Source organism: Tursiops truncatus, chromosome 1, assembly GCF_011762595.2.
Source record: "Tursiops truncatus isolate mTurTru1 chromosome 1, mTurTru1.mat.Y, whole genome shotgun sequence".
Classification (NCBI taxonomy): Eukaryota; Metazoa; Chordata; class Mammalia; order Artiodactyla; family Delphinidae; genus Tursiops; species Tursiops truncatus.
The window spans coordinates 75,127,326-75,154,453 of NC_047034.1; the positions used below are offsets into that span (position 1 = coordinate 75,127,326).

Consider the following 27,128-nt stretch of genomic DNA (forward strand, 5'->3'; position numbering starts at 1 on the left):
CCTCCCCTATTGACCAATCAGATTCTGTTACCAGGCAGACTTTAGCTGCCGCCGGTGCGAGCCCGGCGCCTTCTGTCTCCGGGTGGCAGCAACAACCAATGGTAGAACAGGCCGTCCGAGTATCTAGGCAGATCGGGGCTGTTCCAGCCATTCAGAAAAAAGAAAATAAAGCAACGCACGAGCCCGCTGGGCCAGGACCGTGGGGCTGGGCTGGAGTGAAGGTGGCTGCGAGGTAGTTTCTCTTTCTCCCTTACCTTTATTGTTGCTTGTGTTGGAAGGCGACTATTCAAAGGTAGGGAGGGCGCAATATGAGTTGGGAGGAGAGCAGAAAAAGATTTTGGCTGTATTTTCAACTGCTTCTTCACCCATGTGCACGTGCCCCGAATCTGGGACCCCATTCCCCCAACCGGGTTTCCTACGCCCAGCCCAGGAGTTCCGCTACCCTGAACCCCTCACTTTGCAGCAACGCGGGATTGAATGGAGGGGGAAGGGAGGGAGGTGGGGGCGCGCATCAGGATGGGATGTTGAGGGAGATGACGTAGGGGCCGGCGACGTGGGGAGGGGGAGCTGCGGGGGAAGCCGTGGCGAGATTAAGTAATGAGAACTTGGGCCCAGTTTTTTCCAAGCCTGGAAGGGCAGAAAATGTTCGTATCCTTTCTGACCTCCCAGGCAAATTCAGTGGTGAGGAGCATATTAGAGAATTAAACAACTTTGTCTTGTGGTTGTTATTGTTGTTTTTGAGGGGAAGGAGGGCAGTATGGGGTCAGAGGCAGAAATGAAATTTTCTTTCTAACGTGGATTCCCAATCGCCCCTATCTCTTCCTTTACAGTTTTCCACATTTAGGAGACTGCAGAAAGGTGGGGCAGATAGAATGGAGATGGCAAAGATCTCTGGGTATATATGGCCCTGGAGAAGTAATGGAATAATTTCTAATTTTTGGAGAAGGCGAGTTTTAGAAAAAGACCACTGGGGAAATTTGGAGGCTTTCTTTCTGTTTTTCTATCTTCCTGGGTAGAGAGATGAGGAGTGCCCTGGGGCCTTGGGGCGGGGTGGGGGGGAGTTAAATCTTCTTGTCCTGTCTTCTCCCAACTCCAGCCCTCATGCCGGGATGGCAGAAGATGAACCTGATGCTAAGAGCCCAAAGACTGGGGGAAGGGCCCCCTCAGGTAGTGCTGAGGCAGGGGAACCCACCACCCTCCTTCAGAGGCTCCGAGGTACCATTTCGTAAGTACTCATCACCACCTCTAAACCTCGTTCCGGAACTGGGGATAGATCCCTGTAGCACTTCAGTTCCTCTGTAGATGATCTCCCCCTCCCAAGCAAGTGCATCTGACCAGGGGAGATTCTTCATCATGGTAGCAGTACTTGAGCACCTGCTAGGCTTTTCAGACCTCGTCCTCTCCCTGGCAGTCAGACATAGGGATGGGGAAAAATCTTGTGTATGACCTCCAGCTTTCTCCTCTTCTCCACAGCAAGGCCGTGCAGAACAAAGTAGAGGGAATCCTGGTGAGTATTCTGGGGAAGAGGGCAACAGGGAGACAGAATTGGTGGGAGATGAGGATGGTGAGGATATGGGTAAGAAAGGTTTATGCGAGTCAGTGTTGTCTACCCTGTCAGAAGATAATTGGCCTTGCAACTTGCTATCACTTTGACCTGGAGCATCTCACTTCACCTCTGTGACCTCTTGTGTAGAAGCCCAATAGAAATAAAATCAGAGGTGGTCCCCTCCGCTCCCCTTCTCACCTGGTAGCCCCTAAGGGCTCCTCAGGGCAGAGTGAACGCACAGCCTCAAATCATTTCTAAGGTCCTTTGTCAGCCTGCCAGTCACTACGTCAGCTGAACTTTTTAGTGAGGATCAGAGCGTCCTACCTTGGGTCCTTCTTGGCCTTATTATTTCTCCTGCCTCTGTTCCTCCCTACCTCAGCAAGATGTACAGAAATTCTCAGACAACGACAAGCTGTATCTCTACCTTCAGCTCCCCTCAGGGCCCAGTACTGGAGACAAAAGGTAGGTTTGGTGCTAGAATTTTAGATATCAGAGGTTCTGATTCTTTTTTTTTTTTTTTTTGCGGTACGCGAGCCTCTCACTGTTGCGGCCTCTCCCGTTGCGGAGCACAGGCTCCGGACGCGCAGGCTCAGCGGCCATGGCTCACGGGCCCAGCCGCTCCGCGGCATGTGGGATCTTCCCGGACCGGGGCACGAACCCGTGTCCCCTGCATCTGCAGGCGGACTCTCAACCACTGCGCCACCAGGGAAGCCCAGAGGTTCTGATTCTTAAAGAAAGGCTCCCTAAAAAGGGGCAGGGTGAATAGGAATCCTCATAACAGTATCCTTAGTGGGGAAGAAAAGTCCCTCACCTGCCTTGGTTTACCAGGGAAAGGTGGATTCTGGATGAACTGATTCAGTCCAGCACTACTGAGGTGATAATCTGGATAGAACCAGGGCAACTGTTGGGATGTTAGTAATACTTGTCTCTTTTACTTCTCTTGCAGCTCAGAGCCAAGTACACTCAGCAATGAGGAGTACATGTATGCTTATAGGTGGATCCGCAACCACCTAGAAGAGCATACTGACACCTGCCTGCCAAAACAAAGTGTTTATGATGCCTATCGGTGGGTGGATGGGGGGTGGGTGGGATGGTGGGCACAGGACTACCCCCTCATCCCTGAAGAGCTCCCTGCCTTGATAGAGCCTGACTTCTTAAAGGGTTTCCCAACCTTCATCCCCAGGGACCCTCTGAACCCACTCCCAAACCTCCTTCTCTGAGTATCTTCCCACTCTGTCCCCCACGCACTCAGGAAGTACTGTGAGAGTCTCGCCTGTTGCCGCCCACTCAGCACAGCCAACTTTGGCAAAATCATCAGAGAGATCTTCCCTGACATCAAAGCCCGAAGGCTTGGTGGCCGGGGCCAGTCCAAGTATCCTTGACTGGAGAGGTTGTGCTAGAGGACCTGGGGAGGAAAACTTAGTATGTGAAGGGACAGGACTGGAAACAGCCCAACCTTTCTAAGGGGCTTGGAGACCCCCATGTGTTGGTTGCCCCTTAACTTAAACGTCAGATATTGTTACAGTGGCATACGAAGGAAGACCTTGGTGTCTATGCCGCCCTTGCCCGGACTTGACCTAAAGGGCTCTGAGAGTGTAAGTAACAACCCTCCAACTGCACTCTTCTCTCCAAGGTAGAAGTCAGAGGACTTTGGGAGATGTTTTGAGGCCTGACACAGCCTAGGTCATTCTGCACACAGTTTCTGGGTATATAGGACATGCCCTTCTGCCTACCCTACAGCTGAGGCAGAGGAGGGAGAGAATTTGTGGGTTTCTGGGATGGGTTGATAGAGGCTACTCCCATCCCTAGTCTGGTCTTACTTATGGTCAACACTGTGTCTGAGAGGGGTGGAGGGTCCTTTGTTCAGAGTGTGATTGGGCGTGTCCTTCCCCACTGCAGCCAGAAATGGGCCCAGAAGTAACCCCAGCACCTCGAGATGAACTGGTTGAAGCAGCCTGTGCCTTGACCTGTGACTGGGCAGAGCGAATCCTGAAACGGTCCTTCAGTTCCATCGTTGAGGTCGCCCGCTTCCTGCTACAGCAGCATCTCATCTCTGCCCGATCTGCACACGCCAATGTGCTCAAGGCTATGGGGCTTGCTGGTGAGTGGACCCCCTCTTATGTTCTGAGAAACCCTCAGCCACTTTCAACCTCAAAGGCCCTCCCACATCCTAGGATAGAGACACCTTGGATTTGCCTTCTATTCCTAGAGAGCCTTCTAGGACATACCTTAGACCACCTTCTTTCCCCTGCCTCTACCAGTCAGTCAATCAGAATCGCCTCCCTCCTCCATTCTGTTTCCTCCTCACCTTGTTACCTTTTCTGGCACCTCTGCAGAAGAGGATGAACATGCCCCTCGGGAACGGTCATCTAAATCCAAGAATGGTGTAGAGAATCTGGAGGGCGGAGCCCATAAGAGACCAGAGAGACAGGCCCAGGTGAGGAAGTTGATGCCCTTGACCTGGCTCCCCTGGGTTGGGGGTTTAGTATATCCTTCACCCAGTGGGTCCAGTACTTTCTCACCTCCTGTGTCTGTACTTCCTCCGCTGTCCAGTCTTCCCACTTTTTGTGTTCTTCTCTTTACTTTTTAGCCTCCTAAGGAGCTGGACCCCCGGGCTGGGGCTGGCCTCCCAGCACGCGGAGAGCGAAAGAAGAGTGTAGTGGAGAGCCCAGCGCCAGCAGCCAATAACCCACAGGTTAATGCCCTAGTGGCCCGGCTGCCTCTGCTTCTCCCTCGGGCCCCTCGCTCGCTTATTCCACCAATCCGAGTCTCTCCACCCGTCCTGGCCCCCAAGCTTTCTTCAAGCACTCTGAAAATGGCTACACTGCCTCTGCCCCCTAGAGCTGGGGGACCCCAAGCAGCTGTGCCCATCATTAACATGATCTTACCAACTGTTCCTGCTTTGCCTGGACCTGGACCTGGGCCTGGGCCTGGGCAAGCTCCACCTGGGGGGCTCACTCAGCCGAGGGGCACAGAGAACAGGGAAGTGGGCATAGGTGGTGACCCGGGACCCCATGACAAGGGTGTGAAGAGGACAGCTGAAGTACCTGTGAGTGAGGCCAGTGGGCAGGACCCACCAGCTAAAGCAACGAAGCAGGATATAGAGGATACAGGAAGTGATGCCAAAAGAAAACGGGGGCGCCCTCGAAAAAAATTAGGTGGAAGTAGGGAAAGGAATTCTACCCCTGACAAGTCAGCAGCTGCTGTGGACTCTGCCCAGTCCTCAAGGTTACCACTGGAGACGTGGGCCTCTGGAGGGCAAGGCAACTCAGCTGGAGGGTCAGAGAGGCCAGGGCCAATGGGAGAGGCTGAGAAGGAGATGCTTGCCCAAGGTCAGGCGGATGGTGCTGTTTCCAGAGGAGGAAGGGGCCCCAGTTCCCGGCATGCCAAAGAAGCAGAAGATAAAATTCCTCCTGTCACCCCGAAAGTGAGTGTCATCAAGGGCAGTAGAAGCCAAAAGGAGGCTCTTCATTTGGTCAAGGGAGAGGTAGACACTGCAGCACAGGGTAATAAAGACTTAAAGGGGCATGTGCTTCAAAGCTCCTTACCCCATGAGTGAAAAGACCCCAAAGCAACACCCCCATGATAGGTATGTGGGGAAGAGTGCTATGTTAACTCTACCTGTCTGCCTAGTAGAGGCCCTTCTTTGCACTTGCTTCTCACTTGGCTCTTCATTCTCTTCTGTATAGACAGCTGAGGCACCCTGTCTTGCATAGTGCCTGGTTCTTGCCTCTTACCTTTCCAGCTCAATACCCTTGGCTTTAGAGTCACTAATAAATCTGTACTGACCATCTTACCTGGATCCCTGTGCTATCCTGTGGAAATATAGGGATGGAGTATGATGAATGTATAGGTTAGGCATCTTTCCATTTTAAATCATAGAAAACCTAACTCAAACTGGCTTAAAAATAAAAATGTATTGGCTCATGTGACTGGAAAGTCCAGAGGTAGTGCTGGCTCCAGGTAAAGCTGATCCAGTGGCTCAGTATGTCTCTAAATCCGTGATTGATTTTCTTCCCCTGCTGTTCTACCTTCTGTAGGATCAAGCCTGGTCCACCTCATGGCTGCCAGCACTCCTAGGATTACACGTTTTCCTCATTTATGTCCAGCCAGAAAGAGAGGGCATCTTTGTGCCAGGAATCGTAGCAAAAGCCCTAAGATTCACTCTGGTTAGGCCAGCCTGGGTCACATGCCTGCCCCTAACCAATCACTGTGGCCAGGAGTTTGGTAAATGCTAGTTTGCTTATTTATTCTACATCATGGACTGTACCTTTTGAAAAATGGGCAGGATCAGCCTCCTTAGAATCACATAGATCCCTAAATGGAAACTGGGAGTGGGGAGTTCCTGGGGAGACAGCTGACACCTAGCCACTGCTATGAAGTACCTGTGGTTTTAGCTTGCTAGGCTGAGACCAGCTATACCTGCTTCCTCTTTTCCAAATAGTCTTGCATTTTCCTTACTGCAGCTATAATCTCTTTCCTCTTGTTCCAGTCTCAGAAGGAATGAGAGGGAAATCATTCTTCTTTAGGGACTATCTCTTTAGTCTCGTTTAGATGACAGTCCCCTTTCTTTACATCTCAGAGATGGATATCCTTCCTTTTCCTGTTTCCAAATTTTAGGTTTCTCCTCATTCCTGCTTCCCTGTTCCCCACCCTACTGCCTCTTTCACCATGCAGAGTGCAAGATTTACTCCCTAGTCGTTTTATTAAATTCATTCTGTATCCACCAGGTGTCAGTCTCTTGTCATGTACGTGTCAGGACTTAGCCAGGATTGTGGGGCTTAGGCTATGTGTATGGAAGGGGGTAGCTGCACATATCAGGGAGCACCAGTAGGAAGGGAATCCAGGTATGTATTTGGAAAAAGCAGTAAACCAGCTGAAATTACTTGAGGACCTACTGTGTCTTCTGCATAGGGTAGCTTCTGTCAGGGATTCTCAGTTTTCTTTCAGGGAGCCTTCATTCATTTGTTCATTTATTTCCACAATTGCAGATTTTTAAAAATTATAATATGTAATGTTTGATATCTATAAAGAATATATTTAAAATGGATAAATTATGAAGCATAATAATTAAATGACCCATCACCCAATTTGTACATTAAAACATTAGAAATACCATTGAATTTCTTGTGTTCTTACCCTGTCCTATCCTTCTGCTTCTCCCTAGAGGTAACTACTATCCTTAATTTCGTGTTTATTAATTACCTGCCATATATATATATATATATATATATATCTTTCCATATATGTATATATTCTTTAAAAATGTATTGTTCAGTTTTGCTTTTTAGCTTTACAAAATTTTATTCCCTAATACTCCCCTGTGGTTTGCTTGTTTATTTCACTTAACATTATTTCTAAGATTCATCCATGTTGTTGTAGATAGCTATTATTTGTTCATTTTTATCCATGTAATATTTCAAGTGCATAAACCACAATTTACCCATCCACCTATCAGTGGACATTTGGGTTGTTCCCAGTTTTTTGCTGTTACAAATGATGCTGCTACTAACATTCTTGTACAGGTTAGTGCCTTTGTCTTTATTTTTATTTATTTATTTATTTTTTGGCCATGTTGGGTCTTCATTGCTGCGTGCAGGCTTCCTCTAGTTGTGGTGAGCAGGGGCTACTCTTCGTTGCAGTGCACGGGCTTCTCATTGCGGTGGCGTTGAGGAGCATGGGCTCTAGGCACGCGGGCTTCAGTAGTTGTGGCACACGGCCTCAGTAGTTGTGGCTCACGGGCTCTAGAGCACAGTCTCAGTAGTTGTGGCGCACGGGCTTAGTTGCTCCGTGGCAAGTGGGATCTTCCTGGACCAGGGGTCAAACCTGTGTCCCCTGCATTGGCAGGCAGATTCTTAACCACTGTGCCACCAGGGAAGTCCAAGTGCCTTTGTTTTTAGTAAGATTTCTAAGATGGTTCCTTTGGTCTGTACACCCTCTGAGTTGGAGACTGTTCCCTCTTGTCTCATTCTCTAGAAGGGTTTACATCAGATTGAAATGAAATGTCCCTTGAAATTTTGATAAAACTTACTTGGTAAGCCCTCTGAACCTGGCATTTCTTTGTGGGAAATATTTTAACTATTGATTTAATTTCTTTAATAATTATAGGCTATTTGGGCTTTCTATTTCTTCTTGAGTCAATTTAGGTAAAATGTTTTTCTAGAATTTTGAGCGTTTTATGTCATTTTTTTTTAATGAAATTTATTCCATGTTCCTTTTTGCCTCTGCTCCCTGGGTAGTTGTGTCCTCCTTTTCATTTCTTCTGTTTACTTGCATCTTCTTTTTTCCCCCCTTGGCCAACTACACCAGACATTTATTTTACTTGTCTGATTTTAGCTGCCACTTTGGGCTTTGTTGATCCTCTGCCTTATATATTTGTTTTCCACTTCATTAATTATGAATCTTATCTATAGTATTTCCTTCTGCTTTCTTTAGATTTAATGTTAGGTTCTTTTACAACATCTTAATTTTAATCTTAATTTTTATCTAATTAATTTTCAAGCTGTCTTTTTTCTATTATAAATTTTGAAAGACCCACTTCCCTATATTCTCCAAATTTTTCTGTTTAAAGTATTTAAATTATTACTTAGTTCTAAGAATATTTAAATTACCTTTATGACTTTTTTGATTCATGATTTAGAAAAGTTTTATAAATTTCCAAAATCTGGATATTTAAAATTTTATCTTTTTGATACTGATTTTCAGTTTAATCACTTGTGCTTAGAAAATGTGGTCTCTATGATACCAATTCTTTGACGTTTGTTGGGAGTGTTATTTTATATTCTGTAACTTATCTTGGATGTCTAAATCTGTTGTTTTGTTTTCTGCTGACTCCTGCCCATGGCAGTTTATTTCCTTGTATATTTTGTATTTTAGTATTTTGAGGTCCTATTTTGAGCTCTTAATCTTAGATTAAGATTCCTTAATCTAAGGGAATCCAGTAGGCCTAAATTGGGTGTACTTTCCTCCAGAGAGGATATGCATTTGTTTCTGCCAGGAGACAAAGGGTGCTCCTTACCTGGGACTGTGTTAGCCCCTTCAAGAGTCCCAATTTGGGCTTCCCTGGTGGTGCAGTGGTTAAGAATTTGCCTGCCAATGCAGGGGACACGGGTTCGAGCCCTGGTCCGGGAAGATCCCACATGCTGCGGAACAACTAAGCCCGCAAGCCACAACTACTGAGCCTGCATGCCACAGCTACTGAAGCCCGCGCGCCTAGAGCCCGAGCTCCACAACAAGAGAAGCTATAAGAAGCCTGCACACCACAACGAAGAGTAGCCCCTACTTGCCGCAACTACAGAAAGCCCACACGCAGCAACGGAGACCCAACGCAGCCAAAAATAAAATAAAATAAAATAAAATATATCTTTAAAAAAGAAAAAAGGGTCCCCATTTAATTCAGGAGTCCCAGGTTTTCTCCCCTGCTTTGGCCAGGTCCAGGGCTTAGCCTCTGTTCACAATAATGATACTGGCATTTGTCCCCAGGGCAAGCCAGCTTCTCCTACTGCACGTTACTCATCCTTCATAAGGTTTCAGCTCAATGTTATTTTTCCTTCCTCTAGTGATCTCTTCTACTTTCTGATGAGGACAGCGATGTGCTAAACATTATGTTTGCTGGAATTTATCCAGGATCCAGTTGTATTCTAATGGGAGAGCCCTTTTTCTTCTCCGTGCTGCCAGAAGTAGGAGTCCATTACTGTGGTTTTGACATTTCCCTTCTTGTTTTTTAAGACCTAGGCACTTGTTGGAAGCTAGTTGACTTAGGCACTGTCTTCAAGTCAACAGTGATCATAGCACAGTGTGAGTTATGTTAGCAGTAAGCACAGAGAGCTATGAGAGCCCAGAGGAATAGCATATAGATCAGAAATGACTTCCTAGTAAAGGTGGGTAGGACAAGTCTAATTCATAAAGCAAGGACAGAACAACAGAAGACATGGTAAAAAGAACTAAATCATGATCCTCATTCTGCTGCATAAGAGGTGTAAATTCAAAGAGATTGAGTAATTTGGGAAGCCTTCATGGAAAAGGTAGGCTTGAGTTAAGCCTTTAAGGTAAGTAGAGCTTAAATAGATAAAAAAGAGGAGGGCATTCCAGGAAAAGCACGGGTTTGGGGATAAGGGACGTGAGCAAAGACATGGCAGTACAACCCAGTAAAGACACCTGGCAGAAGGGATGTGTGTGAACAAGAGTGAGAAACTGGAAGAAGAACACACAACCATTGAATGAATGGTTGAAAGTTACCCATTGATTGAATGAATGAATGAATGAAAGGTATGAAGTTTGCATTAGAGGATGGAGGAACTGAAGTCAAATAGAACCAGCCAGGCAGCTGTTGCCATTATCCACGTGGGTGGAGATGAGGGACTGGACCAGGCTGCTGACATGTTAGAGATCATAGGCATATGGAAAAATAAACCACTGGTGCTAGAATAGATAGAAGCATCCAAGGAAATATTGCCCTCACCATGACTGGGTTTGGGGATGTATCCATTCACTTTGGGAGTCAAGACCACTGGGTGATTTTGAGATTATATGAATATTAGGGGGCTTTTAAGTAGCCTATTTTAAATCTTTACCCTATTTTAAAAATCTAACATGAAACAAGTTAATCTGTAGTTCAAGCAATCTTCAGTTTATTAGATGAAGTGTTAAACTAAGGTTTGGGGGACTGCCTACTGCTTCCTCCCTACCATTCCCTATTCTCTCCCCAATACCCTGTTCCCCACTCCCATTGTTGTCTTTTTTCATTTCAGCCGTATCGTAAATTGTTAGAGGTAATTTATAGTTTACTAAAATTTGAAATAATCTTTTGCTATTAAACCAAGTCAAACTCAATATGTTTAGTCTATGGCCTCAAATAAATGAATTTATTGTTTATTTTTGTGGGTAACAATCAATTTTCTTAATAAAATCAAAGCAAATACCACATGCTAAATGGAGGAATTAATGTCATTATATATTTGTCTAAGTATTTTGTCTCATGTTGTGGTTCATCAGTAGGCCTAAGTCCTTTGTCTAGGATCATCCTGGCTGGCTGCACTCTATGAGGTAAAGCTAATCTGAACATATATATATATATATATATATATATATATATATATATATAATGCAGTATTTTTTTAACATTTTTATTGGGGTATAATTGCTTTACAATGGTGTGCTAGCTTCCGCTTTATAACAAAGTGAATCAGCTATACATATACACATGTTCCCATATCTCTTCCCTCTTGCGTCTCCCTCCTTCCCACCCTGCAGTATTTCTTAAGAAATATTCATGAAGAAGCATTTGCTTACTGGAAAGAGCATGAATTCAGTTCAAAGCTTTACCAGTTTCCATATGATTTTGAACACTTAGTCCAGTTTTTTCAAACAGGAATCAAAAATAGATCGCAACTCATTAGTGGGTTGTGAAACTGATTTAGCAGGGTGCAAAACAGTGTTTTTAAAAAGTGAAATAAAATAGAATAGAAAATATCAACATGCATTGACTATAGTAAGGGTAAGTATTGTTTCATGAAACCTTTATTTCAGTGAAGACATGTGTATGTGCTCTTCAGTGGTCCTGATTATAAAATCTATTTCTTACTGTGGGTTGAAGTAAAACAGTTTCAAAAAACAATGACTTAACCATTCTGAAGCTCAGTCTCCATAAAATAAAATCTCTTTCACAGGGTTGTAAGGAATAAATGAGGTAACGTTTGTATTCATACACAGTAGGAGCCTACAAGCAATAACTGCTAGTAGCTTCTTTTTCTTTTCTCTAAAAAAAAGCCCATAATATCTATGGTTCAGGAGAAAAATTACTCTTTATAATTTCTTTAACCATAGGGGTGTTTAAAATATAACTGGAGCTGTATTATGACCTGGGTCCTCTAGTTTTACCAACTTTTGATGAAGAAGCCAACTTCTTTCCCCAGTTTGATGACATTTAAATAAATAAATGACATTACTTGACGCTGTTGGTACTTTCCTGCTCTCACACCCCAAGGTGCCACATGCGTACATGCTTTCGCACCAAAGTAAGAGGCTTCACGTGCATACAGCACAGTATGGGGTTCCTATAGAGTCGCCATGTACATGGGTCATCCATGTACAACCATCTATACCTGTAGCAGCTCCCTGGGACCTAAGATAGAGGTAAGTGGTGTTTTTTTCTATCGAAAGAGAATCTAAAAAATAGTTTCAGTGTGGTGAGAATATTATAAATGTTATGCTTTTAAATTAAATATGGGAAACAGAATAGCATTCAGTTTTATAATCTGACAAGGAGACAGGAGAAAAGAAAAGCAAACAGGAAGGGAAGGGAATAATTTAGTCAAAACATTTGTTTGTAAATATTTTATTAATTCATTTAAGAAAGATACTATTTTCCCAGAACAACTACGACAACAAACAATCAGACAATTGGCCCTGTTCTGCATTTTTGGAAATCTAATGCTTGACTGGATTCTCGTATCTGCTTCTGCATTCAATCTGTTGCTGTATCAACAAACATAAACATTTTTTCCTGTGGTAGAGACTAAGGATACAGCTAGGATACAAAGATAAATCCTCTCCTGCCTTGAGGAGCTCAGACTAGAGGAGGTTGGAGATCCAGAAATAGAGGGAAACAAAGAAAATTCCAAAAGAAGGCAGAAAGACAAAGTCGTAAAGAGATGCACAGAAATTTACACATAAGAGCCCTTAGAGCTATGAACACAGAAAACTTGAAACAAAATCTTCTACCTAATAATACTGTGTGTGTGTGTGTATATGGGGTGGGGGTGGGTCTCAGTTAATAAAGGACTTATAACTGCTGTAGCTACAAAAAGTTCCTACTTAGTTTGAACAGAGATGTTCTTAGTTTGAACAGAAAATAAAAAACTTCCTACTATAAAAAGTAAGCTTGTCACGTCTCTTTTTACAGTGTTTCAAAAAGCCGTCTTACAGCCCTTGGGATCCCTATCCCTTGAGGGGATGGATGTGTGACATTTTAAACTCTAGGGTAAACCAGGGTCATCACCTCTCCATACTTGCCAGACAGCCGACTGGGAGCTGGCCAAGAGCTGCTTGGCCTGACAGATGGACTGGTGATTCCCCACTCCAGACGAGCGGTGACAAATTTAAACTATCTTTGGCACTCTTGGCCTTTCTCTGCTCATCTTTCCTTACTGTACTCCTGATTTAACCTAGCTTATCAACTTGCCCTCCCATGATATGAGCAAATTCCCTTCAGGATGCTCTCTCCTCTTTTTTCTTTGGCTGGATCATTTCTAGCAACTCGTCTTTGAGCTGGCTCACAGTATTTCTGAGAAACCTTTCACTCATTCATTCATTCATCATATGCAGAGTGGCCTTCTGTATTAATTAACAATATGTTCCTTCAGCAATCAGGTACCCCATTTGTTCTACTTTTGTACATACTGCACGTTTTACATAGGTATTTTCAAGCTATTAATCTTTATTCTGCCTCCCGAACACTGAAGCAGTGATCCTCTTTCCTTTTGTCATCTATCCTATATTATTGTCCCAATAATAGTAATATAGTACTATGTATAGTAGTAACCTGTACTCTCTTTTAATCCTCACAAAATCCTGTAAAGTGTTAACATTCTTGGATCCACTTTGCAGACACAGAAACGGAGGTTCACAGAGGTTAAATCAGTCATTCCAAATCAAACAGCCTTTAAGTGGCAGGGAAGATGGCATCCAGGATCTGGGCTCAAACAACTAGCCCCAATGTAGAATATTAAGTAAGGCCCTGTGAGGGTTGGGACAGAGGTTCTGACGTAAAGGGTTCCTAGTCAATAAAGCTATCTGATAAATACACAAAAGCAACACCAGAAGTCCATTTGCGGGGCGTATTTTTTATTTGTTTAGTTTTATATGGTTTTGTTTCGTTTGGAAGGAGTGATTATGCCCTCCAAGCTTTTTTCATTTCACTCACCTCTCCCGACCTGGCCCTGTCCAGCCCCTCCCTGGCTGGATCGAGGTCCGGAGGCTGGAGGCCGAAGGCTGCCCAGGCAGGTGGTGACCTCGGAGGCAGAACCGCCACCTCGAGTCGCGCCGCTAACGGCGAAAGACTGACGCTTTTGGACCGCGCCATTCCCCCCAAGCGATAAGGGGCGTAATCTTGGCATCGTCCTTAAAGATGAGTAGGAAAAGGATAGTGAAGGTGACTATTTTCCCCGCCTGCCCTTTGTCTTTCTGCTGTCCAGCTGGATCCCCAGCGTCCATCCCCTGACCTGATTTACTTAAGGAAGTCGTGTGGAATAACGGAGGAGGAAAGCCATTGATTGCAATTACGGTAACTCGGTTGCTAAGCCGAACGGGCTCATTTACATATAATTTGCATGTTCCTGTGCTTTCTGAAGTACGCGATAAGTCTGCACTCCTCTAACAGGGCACCCACGCCCGCCTGCCACACTGCCGCTCTCTGCTCTAGCCCGGGAGCCCCTTCCCCTTATCCAGCAAATTTTACTTCCCTTTCGGCTTCCTTAGCCTCGCAAACGCCGCCTCTTAAGTCCGCCTCCCAAAGGTTGACCCCTCCTCCCACCCGTAAGCTCCTCTCTCCGTCTTCTCCTCCCTCCCCAGCTGCCAAATATCTCTTCCCCGCCCCCTTCTCTATTTCTGAACAGGCATGTTCCAGGCAGCTCACCCGACTCCCTACATTACTATGGGATCAGTAGGGTCCTGAGCGTCGGAGAAGCAAGAAAGCATAGCCCACGAAGAAGGGCCTGAACTCAGAAGAAAATCGAGATCTGCTGGGAATTTTTCTTTTTTTTTTTGGTCTTGGTTGTGCGAGGGAGGAAGAAAAAGTTGTGAGGCCCGGTCGAAAGTGAGGCAGCGCGAAGGCCCCCTCAGGCGGCGCCGAGGGCAGCCCCGGCAGCCGGGGCCTGGTGCAGCCGCCGCGGCCGCTGTCAGGGAAGCGCAGGCGGCCAATGGAACCCGGGAGCCGCCGCTGCTGCTGAGGCGGCGGTGTCGGCAGCCCGACCCCGACCGCCCGCACCCCCTCCGCCGGGGTCCCCCGGAGGTGAGCTCCTCCTACCCCGTGAGTGCCCCCTGCCCTGTGTGTGAAGGGGTCCCTCTCCCACCCTGTCCCGCACAGCGTCCCCCGCCCCCACACCTGGGTTTGACTACAAAACTGCCCTCCCGGTGGCAGCTGCACCCTGGGTTCCTTCTCCACCCTTTCTTCCCAAGCCTGGGGTCCTCCTCTGCTTTTTGGCTTCCTCTTCTGTTTAGCTCCTCCCTCTGCCCGGGGATTCCCCCCTCCCTCACTCTTATCCCTGTTGCCGCCGTCCCGAATTATTTTAAGTCGTCAACCCTTTCCATATCACGACGCCTTTTATAATGTCCATCCATGCTGTCTTTCCTCGTGTATGTGCTCCAGCCCCGAATCTTTCCATGGCCTCTGCCTTTACCCCTTTTCCTATTTTGTCCCTTTCCTCCGATGTCTCTATGCCACCCCAGCACTGGGTTCCCCTTTCCCTGATCTAAAGATTGTGGCCCTCTCTTCCTCTGCTGCTTCTGATTCCGTTACCCCACTGCCACCCACCCACCCACCCAGCTCCTGGCTTCCAAGAATTGTCTGTTCCCTTCTCCTGAAGGGATCTAGGCTCTCCCCATCATTCCCAAAGTACTACTTACATTCTCCTTTGACCTTAAGCCTTACCCTTCTTCTCTGGAGTGCTTTATGATTCCCGTAACTTTCTTTAACTTCTCTCTACCCTTCCTCAATTCCCCCAACCTCTGGAGGTTTGTTTCTGTAGAGGAGAGATCTGACAGTGCCCCTTCCCATTCAGGATTTCCAACTTCAACACCTCCCTCGAGTTTCAAGGGTTTTGCTGATCCTTGTGACACTTGGTTCTGTTTTCCCTATGGTCTTTACGTGTTCTCTGTCATACTCTTTACCTTTACATACCACTTATTTCTGGATCAGCTAAACCTTGAGCTAAGAAGAAAATGTGTTGGGAGGAAGGGGAGCCTCAGCTGTCTCAGGCTTTTCTCTGGACAGTAGGGTGTTTCTGAAGGATGGAGCAAGTTTAAAAGAAGTTCCTATCAGATTACACTTCGTTGGAGGAACGAACAGTCCTGCATGGAAACTGAATGAGGTTGTGAGAAATTTTGTTTTGGATTATTTAATTTTAGGCTTGTCTTAAAGGGATCACAAATTGAGTCTCCTCCCACTCCTAAGAAGAATCAGTTTACTGTCTGTGGCTTCGCTAGAATGGTTTTGGTTGATTCCTTAAGAGTTTAGGCCTGGAGTGGGGTTGGTCAGGGGGTAACTGGGAAAAGGAACATGAGACAATGGAAAGAGCTTGTATATTCAGAATCAGGACTCCTGAGTTCAGCATGTGACTTCTTCACTTGACCTTTAGAATGACTTTTTTTGGGAAAATGGTCCACTGTATAGGCATCAGTGCAGTAATAGGCTTATAGCAGGATGTGGGTTGGGGGAAAAAATTAGACTTAATTATTTGTTTACAAAACATTCTGGGTTCCTCAGACACAAGGTATTTATGAGTAGTGATTTAGTTGTTCTGAGAATTTCCTTTCATTCTGGTCTCTCTGTTGGGCCTTTCTAGTCTTACAACCATGGGAGTAAATCAGTTTGAAAGACAAGCTCCAGGCCAGCTTCTTTCATCTGCCTAGCTTTTTTCCCCAACTGCTGTAAGTTGCTGACCACCTTTGCTGTTCCTCTTGTACTTGAGCCATAACTCCAGATTCTGTAGATGGAAAGTATGTTTGTGGGAAAGTCCTTTGAAGAAACTGGCTGGAAAAGAAAACTTGGAGTGAGTTAGGCCTTAGGAAACTAGTTGCTTCCTTGTATGCCATGTCTCTTGGCCTGCGATAGCGAAGAGAGCATATGAAGTTCCATTCATCTTCCTACTCTACGCCTGTTTGAAAGTCATCATGCTGCCTCATCCCACTTCTCCCTTTGTCTCCCTCCTCGTTAGCCAGTGTCCAATCTCATAATTCCCCTTTTTAGGAGCAGCTTCACTCCTTGGAAGCACCCCCAAAGAGAAGTCATATTTCCCCTAGTTTCCCTGCTTCCTTCTCAGCGCTGGGTCCACACTGCACAAGAACATGTTTGTTGAATGCCATCTAAAGCAGCAAATTGAGATTCTTTGATTTGGGGAAGAAGTTTGAGAGGGACCTCTCAGTAACTGGCATGAGACAAGAGAGGGCCTAGTTCAAGTGCATTTGGAGCTTGCAGCAGGAAGGAACAATTCAGAGAGAGGTGAGTGTACAGGTTGCTTTCTTTGCCATCTGTCTGTTACAGCAGGGGCTCCCAGAGCTGGCTTGGGCTGTCTGGCTGGAATCTGCTTATACCAGCTCTATAGTCCTGAACAGAATTCTCAGCCTGATTCAATATTGACTTAACTACCCAGAGACCACTGCTCTCCCTACCCTCCTGTTGGTAGCTTGAGAATGCCCTCTCCCCTGATGCCACCCTGCCTTGGGGCCTTGGGTAAGTGTTTACCTGGTTCCTGGTAGGGCTTGAGCCTGTTTGACTGCTCGGCTCTTTGTTTCTACAGGGAGAAGTTTGTACTCAATCTCCATGTTTACCGTTAAGGTTAAGGGGGAAAGATGAGCTCAGACCTCCTTAAAGAAAGGTTTGAGTTAAACCTTGAGACGTGAAGAGGAAATTCTCAACCACAGAACAGGCAGCTTAGGATGATTAGGAGTCTCTTTAGAAGAGCAACTTCTTTTAAAAATTACTACTAAAGGGCTTCCCTGGTGGCGGCAATGGTTGAGAGTCCGCCTGCCGATGCAGGGGACGCGGGTTCGTGCCCCGGTCTGGGAGGATCCCACATGCCCCAGAGCGGCTGGGCCCGTGAGCCTTGGCCGCTGGGCCTGCGCATCCGGAGCCTGTGATCCGCAACGGGAGAGGCCACAAACAGTGAGAGGCCCGCAGACCGCAAAAAAAAAAAAAAAAAAATTACTACTAAAGGCATACATGCATTTGAACAAATCCAATTGTACTTAAAGAGTTTATAATGAAAATCAATACTCCCTTTCCCTTCATCCCTACTCCTAGAGTTAATGTCTTAATTATTTCAGTGTTTTTCTCTGACAGTTATTGCCATAGCCTTAGATAAAATGCTTGTGCCTTTGTTTCTTAGTTTATTAATTGTTACAAAAGAAGATTGCACTTTAGAAGATTCACACCTCTTGCTTATATATTGTCATTTTTATTTCTACCGGAAGCCTGTGTAACTTTTTTTTTTTTTTTGGCTGCGTTGGGTCTTTGTTGCTGCGCTCAGGCTTTCTCTAGTTGCAGTGAGTGGGGGCTACTCTTGCGGTGCGCAGGCTTCTCATCACGGTGGCTTCTCTTGTTGCAGAGCACGGGCTCTAGGCGTGCGGGCTTCAGTAGTTGTGGCACTTAGGCTCAGTAAGTAGTTGTGGTTCATGGGCTCTAGAGTGCAGGCTCAGTAGTTGTGGCGCACAGGCATAGTTGCTCCGCGGCATGTGGGATCTTCCCGGACCAGGGCTCGAACCAGTGCCCCTGCATTGGCAGGCGGATTCTTAACCACTGCACCACCGGGGAAGTCCCCTGTGTAACTTTAAATAACATATTTGAATCTTCTGTTCTTTCCATTAACTTTTAGTAACCTCTCTTAACTCTACCTTGTAGGATGAAGATATTGGCTCCACTACTCTTTTTTCCAATTCACATGATCCATCTCAAAGGGGTCTTTTTTTTTTTTTTTCCAAAGGGATCTTTTAAAAGGAAGTGGAAAATTGAGCTCACCTATCCGCTTGGAGGCAGAGTACTAAATTAGATGATCTCTTAAGGGTCATTCTATGAAAATACAGAAACATATAAAAATGTGAGGATTGGGGCTTCCCTGGTGGCACAGTGGTTGAGAGTCCGCCTGCGGATGCAGGGGACATGGGTTCGAGCCCCGGTCCGGGAGGATCCCACATGCCGCGGAGCGGCTGGGCCCGTGAGCCATGGCTGCTGAGCCTGCGCGTCCGGAGCCTGTGCTCCGCAACGGGAGAGGCCACAACAGTGAGAGGCCCGCGTACCACAAAAAAAAAAAAAAAAAAAAATTGTGAGGATTGATCTGAAGCAATTGTATTTATCTAGTTCATGGAAAAAGATTTTAAGAAGGGAGTGGTGATTAACTGAGTGAGGAAATTGATTTGGGGCTCCTTATATCCTGTGCTACCAGAGAACAATCCACCAAGTCCTTTAACGGAGGCCATGGAGGGTTGTTTGCCTAGAATCTTTTGAGGTGATGAGAGGCGGGAAGCCATGTTAAGTGATAGCATTCCCTCCCCCCGGAGTCTTCTGCAGACATTTACTTAAATGCTCAGTCACAGAACACATGCATATGTACCCTCTCTATCCTGTTTCACTGCTGCTGTTCTCTGCTTTGCCCTGAACAACCCTCTGATGCTCAGCTGAAGATTCCCTGCATTGCCCAGACATAACGTGTGGAGCCAGTCGGTTTTCAACATGCCCCCCACACCCCCCAACACACACCCCTTTCCTAGAAGCCAGCTGCTAGTCTGGGGCGGGTTGGCCTCTTCAGTTCCCTTCCAGTCTCCCTGGAAGGCCAGTTTAGGCTCCCAGTGTGAAATGTGGAGCCTCAGTTGTCTGAATGTCCTTGAGAGCCGTAGGAGTCATTTGATCCTAGAGGCCTGGATTTCCTTCTCTTGTGTTTTTCTTGTTCTCTGACTTATAAGGGGAAAGGTGGTGAATACAGAAACTGTTTCTTCCTTTTTCACTTTCTAGTCCTTTCACTCTCTTTAGAATAGTTACTTATCAAAGCTATATTTTCTTTGCATTTGAAAATGAATGAATTGATGTTGAGGACCATCTCTGGATTTAGGTTTGGGAGAATCCATTTCTTATTTCTTATTGCCTAAATTGCTAAATTTCCTTCAACTCCTCCTTTTCCCCATGACTTGCTTCAGATGCAGGCAGTTCCTGAGGCTCAGAAAGGCCAGGAGGGAGGCCTAGCTCCAGTTTGGTAGTTTCTAGTGGCAGAGCTGCCTATACCCGAGAGGAGTTTGGTTTTCCTCCTTCTCTTGACATTGTCTGTTCCCTGGATAGTAGAGGCTGCCAAATTGGGGACCTGTTCTATTCAGCGGGAAGTCCCCTGAATACTGTGATGTGGGATTTCTAACTGAGCCCTGGAATAAAAGAAATGATGGTCTCCTTTCCTTCCTTCCTGGTGCCAGTAATAATCCCAATTGTGACCATTTCCAAATCTTTTGTGTTTCCTAGTGAAGTCTGAGATGCTGTTTGTGGAGGATGTCTGAACTTCATTTCCCTTGCAACTTTTGAAAAGTGGATTTTTAGGAGCTTTTGGTGACTTGGAAGTCTCTGGAGTAGAGGAAAAGAGAAAAATGTGCCAAGCATAGAGAGATTGAGAAAAAAGAGTTGGTTGTATAAAGTGATTGAGGCTGTTGTGTGAGTTTCTAAGCAGACCTAAAAGGTAGTGGTCCCAGTTGAATTTGAGTGACCCTCTGGTGCAGAGTGTCCTACAAAGGTGCGGCAGGGAATGACTAAAGCTTCCTTCTTATTATTCCTGTGCAACCCATAGTTGCGAGTAGAGACAGATCCGCACAGGCAGCCATGCTGGTTTTACTGCTCAGAGGGCACTGCCTAATTTGGGAGAGAGCATAGTGAAAGAGTTGCCACCTTTTTGCTGATCCCAAGCTCAAAACTGCATCAGAGAAATTACATTCGGGGATGAACTTCTTGCTTGACAGAGTTAGGAGAAAGATAAACCAAAGTAGCCATTTTTGATGCTTTCTGAGAACTTGAGTTCCCCATCTGTCTTCCTGCAAAACTTTAGTGGTTGACTGCTGGGAGTCAGGGAGCTGTACTATATAATGTTGGGCAAATGAAGGTAACCTTGAGTCTTAACATTTCAGAGGTGCAAGAAGAGGCACTGGAAGAGTGGCAGTGGAAACATGGGCTTTGCAGAGTGACTAGAGAATCTGTATCTTGAGCCTTCTTCCACTTACCCAAAGTATATGCAACCAGGTTCACTAGTGTCAAAGCTGATGTCACTATCAGTTGGAAATTACCTGCATTCCAGCTCCACAGTTGCTTCTGCCTTTCTCTTGCTCATGCTCTTGAGTGTGTCTTAGATTCCCTCTATTTGTATTTTTGTGAAAAGGCCTCTGAGTCCATTGCTGCCTACAGCCAGACTCCGGAGCTGGGTTGATCTGACATTAACAGTGTGCCTCTCCCAGTCCTTGCTTTGAAGTTTCCTCCTCTTCTGCACTGATTCTCCTGATTTGGATTTGGTGAGGCTCTGAAGAATCATTCTAGAACGGCAATGGCTTTTATCAACAGTGTTCTCTCGCTTACTTTCCTTCTGAGAGTCCCTCCAGAGAGGGATTCTTGGTTATGTGATTCCTGCCCCTCCCTGTTCTTTGGACTTTCTAGACACATGAGTCCCAGCCTGATATCTTTTTGCCTTCTCACAGCCCCTTCAGTTCTTGGGGTGTATGTATGAGAATGGGGAAAGTAGTGTTGGGATAATTGTTTTGGAAGAGTCTCAAGTAACGAGTATTAACTGCAATTCACTTCCCTTATAAACAACATGTGTGTGTGCACACGCATTGTTTACTAACCTTTTAGGTGATTAGGATTCAACTAGCATTTGTTAAGTACTGCTGTGCACCAGGGACTCTGTTAGATCCCTTTACACACATAAAGTTATTTATTCTACACAGCAACAATAAGAAGTAGATATGTTTTTCCCATTTTGCAATTGAGGAAACTGAAACTTAGAAGATAATGTGGTTTGTATAAGTTTACACATCTCATAATGGCAGAGCCAGGATTTAGAGCCTCAGCCTATTTGACTCCAAGTTCAGGAGTTTTTCCACTCTCCTTCAGCTGCCACTGCACTTGAGAAAGGGAGAATGATGTCATGAAGTCAGACGAACAGAGAAACGGCACAGTTCAGCAGGGATGATGGTTGTTTTAGAGCTTTTTCTTCTCAGTGAAGCCTGGTATGGTATTTCTTGGGAACTTTGAGTCTAAAAGGGAAGGTAAGAAATTATCTGTAACTAGAAAAATACATGAAGATTTTAACACTAAATAAAGGTGAGATGTTCAGAACCAGTGTATGGAGTGTTATATGAGTAAGAAAATACAGTTCAAAGAGGAAAAGGAAAAGGTTATTGGCAGGCATTTAAAGGGAGATATGGAGATAGAAAAGCATTTGAAGAGTTGGGGACAAGGGAATTAAAACCAGAATTGCTTCCCAGTCTACCTGAAGAATTTGTAAACCTGTATGAACAAAACACATATAAAGCAGCATTCTGCAAATACAAGTTAAGAATAAAGGCTAAGCTGAGTAACTAAGTGCAGAAGGAATGAAGAGTAATGTAGCAATCAGAAGTGGAGGGAGGTAGTCAGGGAAAGCTTCCTGGGAGGAGAGGACTTTTCATCTGATTTTGAATGAGTCCAGGAAGACATAAAGAGAGGAGGTGCCAGGGAAGGTTTCATGGCGAAGGGAAGACCTGAGGATGGCACCACTAACCAGTGTGTGTACGTGTCTCCCTTTCTGTTCCTTTCTCCCTCCCTCCTTCCTTCCGTAGCCTGGAAGCTCGAAGTCTGGCTGTGGCCATGGGGGACACGGTAGTGGAGCCTGCCCCGCTGAAGCCAACTTCTGAGCCCACTCCTGGCCCATCAGGGAACAATGGGGGCTCCTTGCTAAGTGTCATCACGGAGGGGGTCGGGGAACTATCAGTGATTGACCCTGAGGTGGCCCAGAAGGCCTGCCAGGAGGTGCTGGAGAAAGTCAAGCTTTTGCATGGAGGCGTGGCCATCTCTAGCAGAGGCACCCCACTGGAGTTGGTCAATGGGGATGGTGTGGACAGTGAGATCCGTTGCCTGGACGATCCACCCTCTCAGATAAGGGAGGAGGAAGATGAGATGGGGGCCACAGTGGCCTCGGGCACAGCCAAGGGAGCAAGAAGGCGGCGGCAGAACAACTCAGCTAAACAGTCTTGGCTGCTGAGGCTGTTTGAGTCGAAACTATTTGACATCTCCATGGCCATTTCATACCTGTATAACTCCAAGGAGCCTGGAGTGCAAGCGTACATCGGCAACCGGCTCTTCTGCTTTCGTAATGAGGACGTGGACTTCTATTTGCCCCAGTTGCTTAACATGTACATTCACATGGATGAGGACGTGGGTGATGCCATCAAGCCCTACATCGTCCACCGTTGCCGCCAGAGCATTAACTTTTCTCTCCAGTGTGCCCTGTTGCTGGGGGCCTACTCTTCAGACATGCACATTTCCACTCAACGACACTCCCGCGGGACCAAGCTCCGGAAGCTAATCCTCTCAGATGAGCTGAAGCCAGCTCACCGAAAGAGGGAGCTGCCCTCCTTGAGCCCAGCCCCTGACACAGGGCTGTCTCCCTCTAAAAGGACTCACCAGCGCTCTAAGTCAGATGCCACCGCCAGCATAAGTCTCAGCAGCAACCTGAAACGAACAGCCAGCAATCCTAAAGTGGAGAATGAGGATGAGGTAAAATTCCCGGGAGGGACAGGGGTAAGCAAGGTGGCATGGAGCCAGGATGTCTGACATAGGGTTCCTCTGTCCTTTTCTCTCCGTCCCTCTGTTTCATTTCACTGATAAAAGCATGGAATGTTAGAATGGAAAAAGACCTTAGAATTCATGTATTCCAGCTGCCTCATTTTACAAAGGAAGAACTTGGAGACCCAGAGAGATAAAGTGACTTTCCTCAGGTCATATAGCTAACAGCAAGGCTGACACTCCTGACTCTGTCCAATGTGTTTTTACTAAACTGCACTTCCATTCTCTTACTGAGAACTGTGGCAGAGACCCTCCCCAGCCTGACTTGAAACCTGGGATATCTACCAGGACCTCTTAGAGCAGCAACCATGGGGGAGGAGAAGGGACCCTGTGTGTGAATTTTGTGTGTGCTGCGGGAGGGGAGATGTTAAGTAGAACCTCAGCTTCATTCTCTTAGCCACTCCTCCTCATAATCCCTCTCCCCCACTCCCTGAAGATCCTGCTGTTTGTTGACAGAAGGGTGAGGTTCATTCCCTATCATTGAGGCATCTGCAGAATGCCCTCCCACCCGCCTTTCCTTGGGGGAAAAGATGTCTTGTCTTTTTCCCATATCATTTGGGAGAAGCACAAAAGGAAGAGGGAAGCAGTCCTGGTAATAGAGTAAATCTTGGGCATACCCAGTGTCTAGTCAAGGACCTGAAACCTAAAGAAGAGAAAGCAGCAGTCAGGGTATCCCATTTAGGATATAGAGCAGGGATGAGATAAGCACATGAGTAGGTTATACCCACCTTTCATTCCATATCTGGACAGATAGCAGGGGAAGTTGCCCAGTGGACAACCAGTAGTATCAGTGACCTGATGTCCCAGCCAGACAATGGTGCCCCAGTCCCCACCCCCGACTCACCACCAGCCACGCTCCCATCCTGGCTGCCAGCCTAGCCTAGAAAAGAAGGGAGAAAAGAACGAGGAATTTGCGTTGTTGGAAAATGCATATAGTTGTGCTGGCATCTGCCTCTGTGGGGCACATAACCCACCCACGTTTTTGATACAATGGGACTTCTTTCAACTAGAGAGAGGTCAGAGTGACTAGGGAAGGGAAAAGACAAGAGCAGGGGAGACTACAGAGCCTGGTCTCTCTGGAAATTCGGTATTTTATTATGAGAATAATAGTGAAGCTGAAGGAACTAACATTTATTGAGCACTTACTACGCGCCAAGCATCATGTCAAATACTTTACACTTAATCCTCACAACAACCCTAAGAGACAGGTATTATTTTACTATTGAGGAAACAGCTTAGAGCGGTTAGATGATTTGCCCCAGGTCTCTCAACCAGTGCATATCAGACCAGGCCTCAGCTGTCAGAGTCCATATGGGGAAGAACAGCCTAGGCCTTAGCCATGAAGGTTTCCACATCCATGCACAGGCAGAGCCCAAGTGTTCTCAGAACCAGAAGAGACCATTTTCATTTCTGGTTGAGCTTGGCAGGGCAGCCCAGGGTCATGAAGGGAGGCTGTTGCACAGCAAGAAGAATCATCCAGAGCCGGTGGGACTAAGGTCGTGAAGTGTTTGGGAGCTCCTCCTCTTGGGGCATCAGAGGGAGCCTGTATCAGTATGAGTGGGAGCAGCTGCAAGTGAATCCCTTGGTGCCTCTTGGCTTTTCTCTGCAGGCATTTTGTAATTCTCATCTTAGGACCAGAAAAACTGAGGCCTCTGGCTTTTCTTACTCTGTGTTGGTCCTCAGTCCCTCTTCCTTGCGTCTAACTCCTGCCTAGGATGGGATTTGGGGTGATGCTGAGACACAGTTATTCTGTGAGTGCTTAAATCCTCTAGGTTGGCTTCTCCAGCTGCCATTCTTCCCAACCTGGCTCCTTTATCTTGGGTCAGTAGATCCAGGAAAGGAAGGAGATACCACGTCCCCAGGCACTCCCATGTTATCTGATGCTGGCAGAAAGAGACATCTGAATCCACTGTGTCTCCTCAGGAAATGTGAGAGTGAGAGTCACCAGGAGTCTAAGCATTGGAGTCTTCAGCACAGAGGTCTCTCCAAACCCCTTTGGCATTTTGAGGATACATCTTTCAAGGCCTTTGTCTCCCAAATACCAAGGGAATTGTTTTTCTTTCTTTCTAATACTCCTTCTCCCCATCATGCAACATTTATTCACTCAACATACAGCTCTTGAGCTTGTATACTGTGTGGAGCCCTGCACTAGAGGCAGTGGAGGATGTAGGATAAAATGCTGTCTTTCACTCCAGGAACTTACAAGGGAGTATGGAGATGCATTAACTAGGAAATTGTTTACTTTGTGGCTCTTGATTTTGTATCCTGAAACTTCACTGAATTTATTAGTTCTAACAGTTTCTTGGTGGAGCTTGTGACTCTCTTGAAATGTTGATTCCTGCATATGAGGAGGAAATATACAGCTTCCTAAAACAAAACATAATTATCTCAGGTCTGAGCAGAGACTCCAGAAGGAGAGACACACCGCTCCCCATCTCTTGCTTTCCTGTGGGTTCAGAGTTTAATCCTACTTTCCTGCCACCCGTAGGGAAGCTCAGGAGGGTGAAGAGAGGCCTCAAAGAAAAGGCCCAGGTGCTCATACAAGTCTCTTCCTGCCTGGGGTATCCCTACAGAGTTCTTCTCTGCCCAGATCTCACAGAAGGTTGTTTTCTTTTAATGAGGAATCCTTTACACTCTCCCCTGCATTCAGAGGGCTCTAGCACTGATTCCTTCCATCCCCCACCATTCTCCACCCTTCCAAGCCCACTCCTTCAAAGCAGTTTCTATCAGCCTAGTCAGGGAACTCTGTTCAGGCAGTTTTGCAGTTGTAACCAAATGGTAAATATTCTGGCATAGGGTTGGGGGTGCAGGGGGCAGTAATTTAGCTGCTAGCCCCGCACCCCACATAATGACACTTGTAGATCAGCTTTGTCTTCTCAGGGCTATAACCTTTGTACAGAGAAATATGCTGCGTATCACACTGTAAGCCCCAGCAGGCCTTTCAGCCTAATAGAGTGTGATGTCAGCTTCTTGGCCTCAAGCTTTTCTCCTTGGAGCTGACTCAGTTTGAGTGACTCAAGCCTACAGTGTAGGAGAGAGGAGCAGGTCATGATATAACTCCCTTCCCCCAAGGCTGTTAATGAGTCAGGACCGTCCTGTCTGTAGGAGAGTCAGCTGGAGCGTGGCTCATGGAACCAATATCCTGCCTGCTGTTCCTTCCCCACCCAGCTCATGAGTAAAAGTTGAACCAGTAAGTCACCATAGCCTCTAGCATCCTCGCCTCAATTCTCCCTCCCACCCCTGCCCAAAGCAGTTGTTGCCTTGGGAGAGTGTTCAGCTTGGCTTCTGCCTCAAAGTGCCCCTCTCCCTAGGTTCTTCAAAGAAAGACCTGACTAGAGGACCTCCAGCTAGAATAGAACTTAAACCGTGGAATTGAATTAAGTAGTTGCTTGAAACGCGGATTGCAGAGTAGCTCAGTGACCACTGCCCTCCTGCCCTGGGAGTTCCTGGGACTTTGTCTCTCAAGTCCAGGCTGCACATTTGTGTACATGTATTGCCCCTTGCTGCACATTTGTGTACACGTATTGCCCCTTCTTCCTGCTCTGGGAGACCTTCGTGGACAACGCAGGATGGGCCTGTGCACGAGCTGCAGCAGAGCCGCTGAATGAGCTTCAGTACCAGCCCTTTCCCCTGTTTTGCTTACAGACACCAGTAAGACATAGGAATGGGGTGAGGTTTTAGCTAAATCCCCTGGGCTGGGACTAGGACAGCTGCTGCTGCTCAGCTACTCAGCTTTCTCAGATGGATTCAGCTGGTACCTGGCTCCCCAACTTATGTCAAAAAAATTGTAATTTATTGAGTATCATGTGAAATACCCTGATAGAAAGCCTACAGAAGTTTGGTAGGTAAGAAAGTTATTCATCCTTAACTCCCAGCAGCATCTAGCCCAGAAGTTTCATGCTCATGGGTCCATGGTATCCCTTGTCACATGATTGAAGGTTGGGATTAGGTTTCCCAGGGTGATGATGAGGCTGATTAGAGAGGAGATGTACCTGGCACTGAAAGTTTAGCTCTTCTGCTTCC

The 27,128-nt window shown here is 46.3% G+C and overlaps 2 protein-coding genes across 17 annotated transcripts in view; both read left to right on the forward strand.

Moving 5' to 3' along the window:
- Window positions 1-86: 86 nt before the first annotated feature.
- Window positions 87-7,846, forward strand: RFX5 (regulatory factor X5). Of its 4 annotated transcripts, none has more exons than XM_019919537.3 (10): window positions 87-232; window positions 1,097-1,225; window positions 1,474-1,507; window positions 1,926-2,008; window positions 2,493-2,612; window positions 2,799-2,918; window positions 3,060-3,141; window positions 3,446-3,647; window positions 3,883-3,983; window positions 4,137-7,846. In XM_019919537.3, the coding sequence occupies exons 1-10, from the start codon at window positions 99-101 to the stop codon at window positions 5,103-5,105; spliced, it is 1,974 nt and encodes a 657-aa protein (XP_019775096.1). In that variant the 5' UTR covers window positions 87-98; the 3' UTR covers window positions 5,106-7,846. The 4 variants fall into 4 exon arrangements, with proteins under 4 accessions (XP_019775096.1, XP_019775097.1, XP_019775098.1 ...); XM_019919539.3 differs by having other exon boundaries at window positions 107-292; XM_073807830.1 differs by lacking the exon at window positions 87-232 and adding an exon at window positions 695-946.
- Window positions 7,847-14,228: 6,382 nt separating this feature from the next.
- PI4KB (phosphatidylinositol 4-kinase beta) overlaps window positions 14,229-27,128 on the forward strand; it is a 29,118-nt gene continuing 16,218 nt past the window's right edge. For 4 of the 13 annotated variants that reach the window (XM_033859613.2, XM_033859664.2, XM_073807781.1 and 1 more), the window contains exons 1-4: window positions 14,419-14,555; window positions 16,512-16,763; window positions 21,393-21,508; window positions 22,100-23,036. In XM_033859613.2, coding sequence (XP_033715504.1) covers window positions 21,468-21,508; window positions 22,100-23,036 — 978 coding nt within the window. In that variant the 5' untranslated portion in view covers window positions 14,419-14,555; window positions 16,512-16,763; window positions 21,393-21,467. Of the gene's footprint in view, window positions 14,574-16,511; window positions 16,764-21,392; window positions 21,548-22,099; window positions 23,037-27,128 lie in introns of those variants that run through there. The other 9 variants (XM_033859618.2, XM_033859620.2, XM_073807800.1 and 6 more) reach the window with 9 other exon arrangements.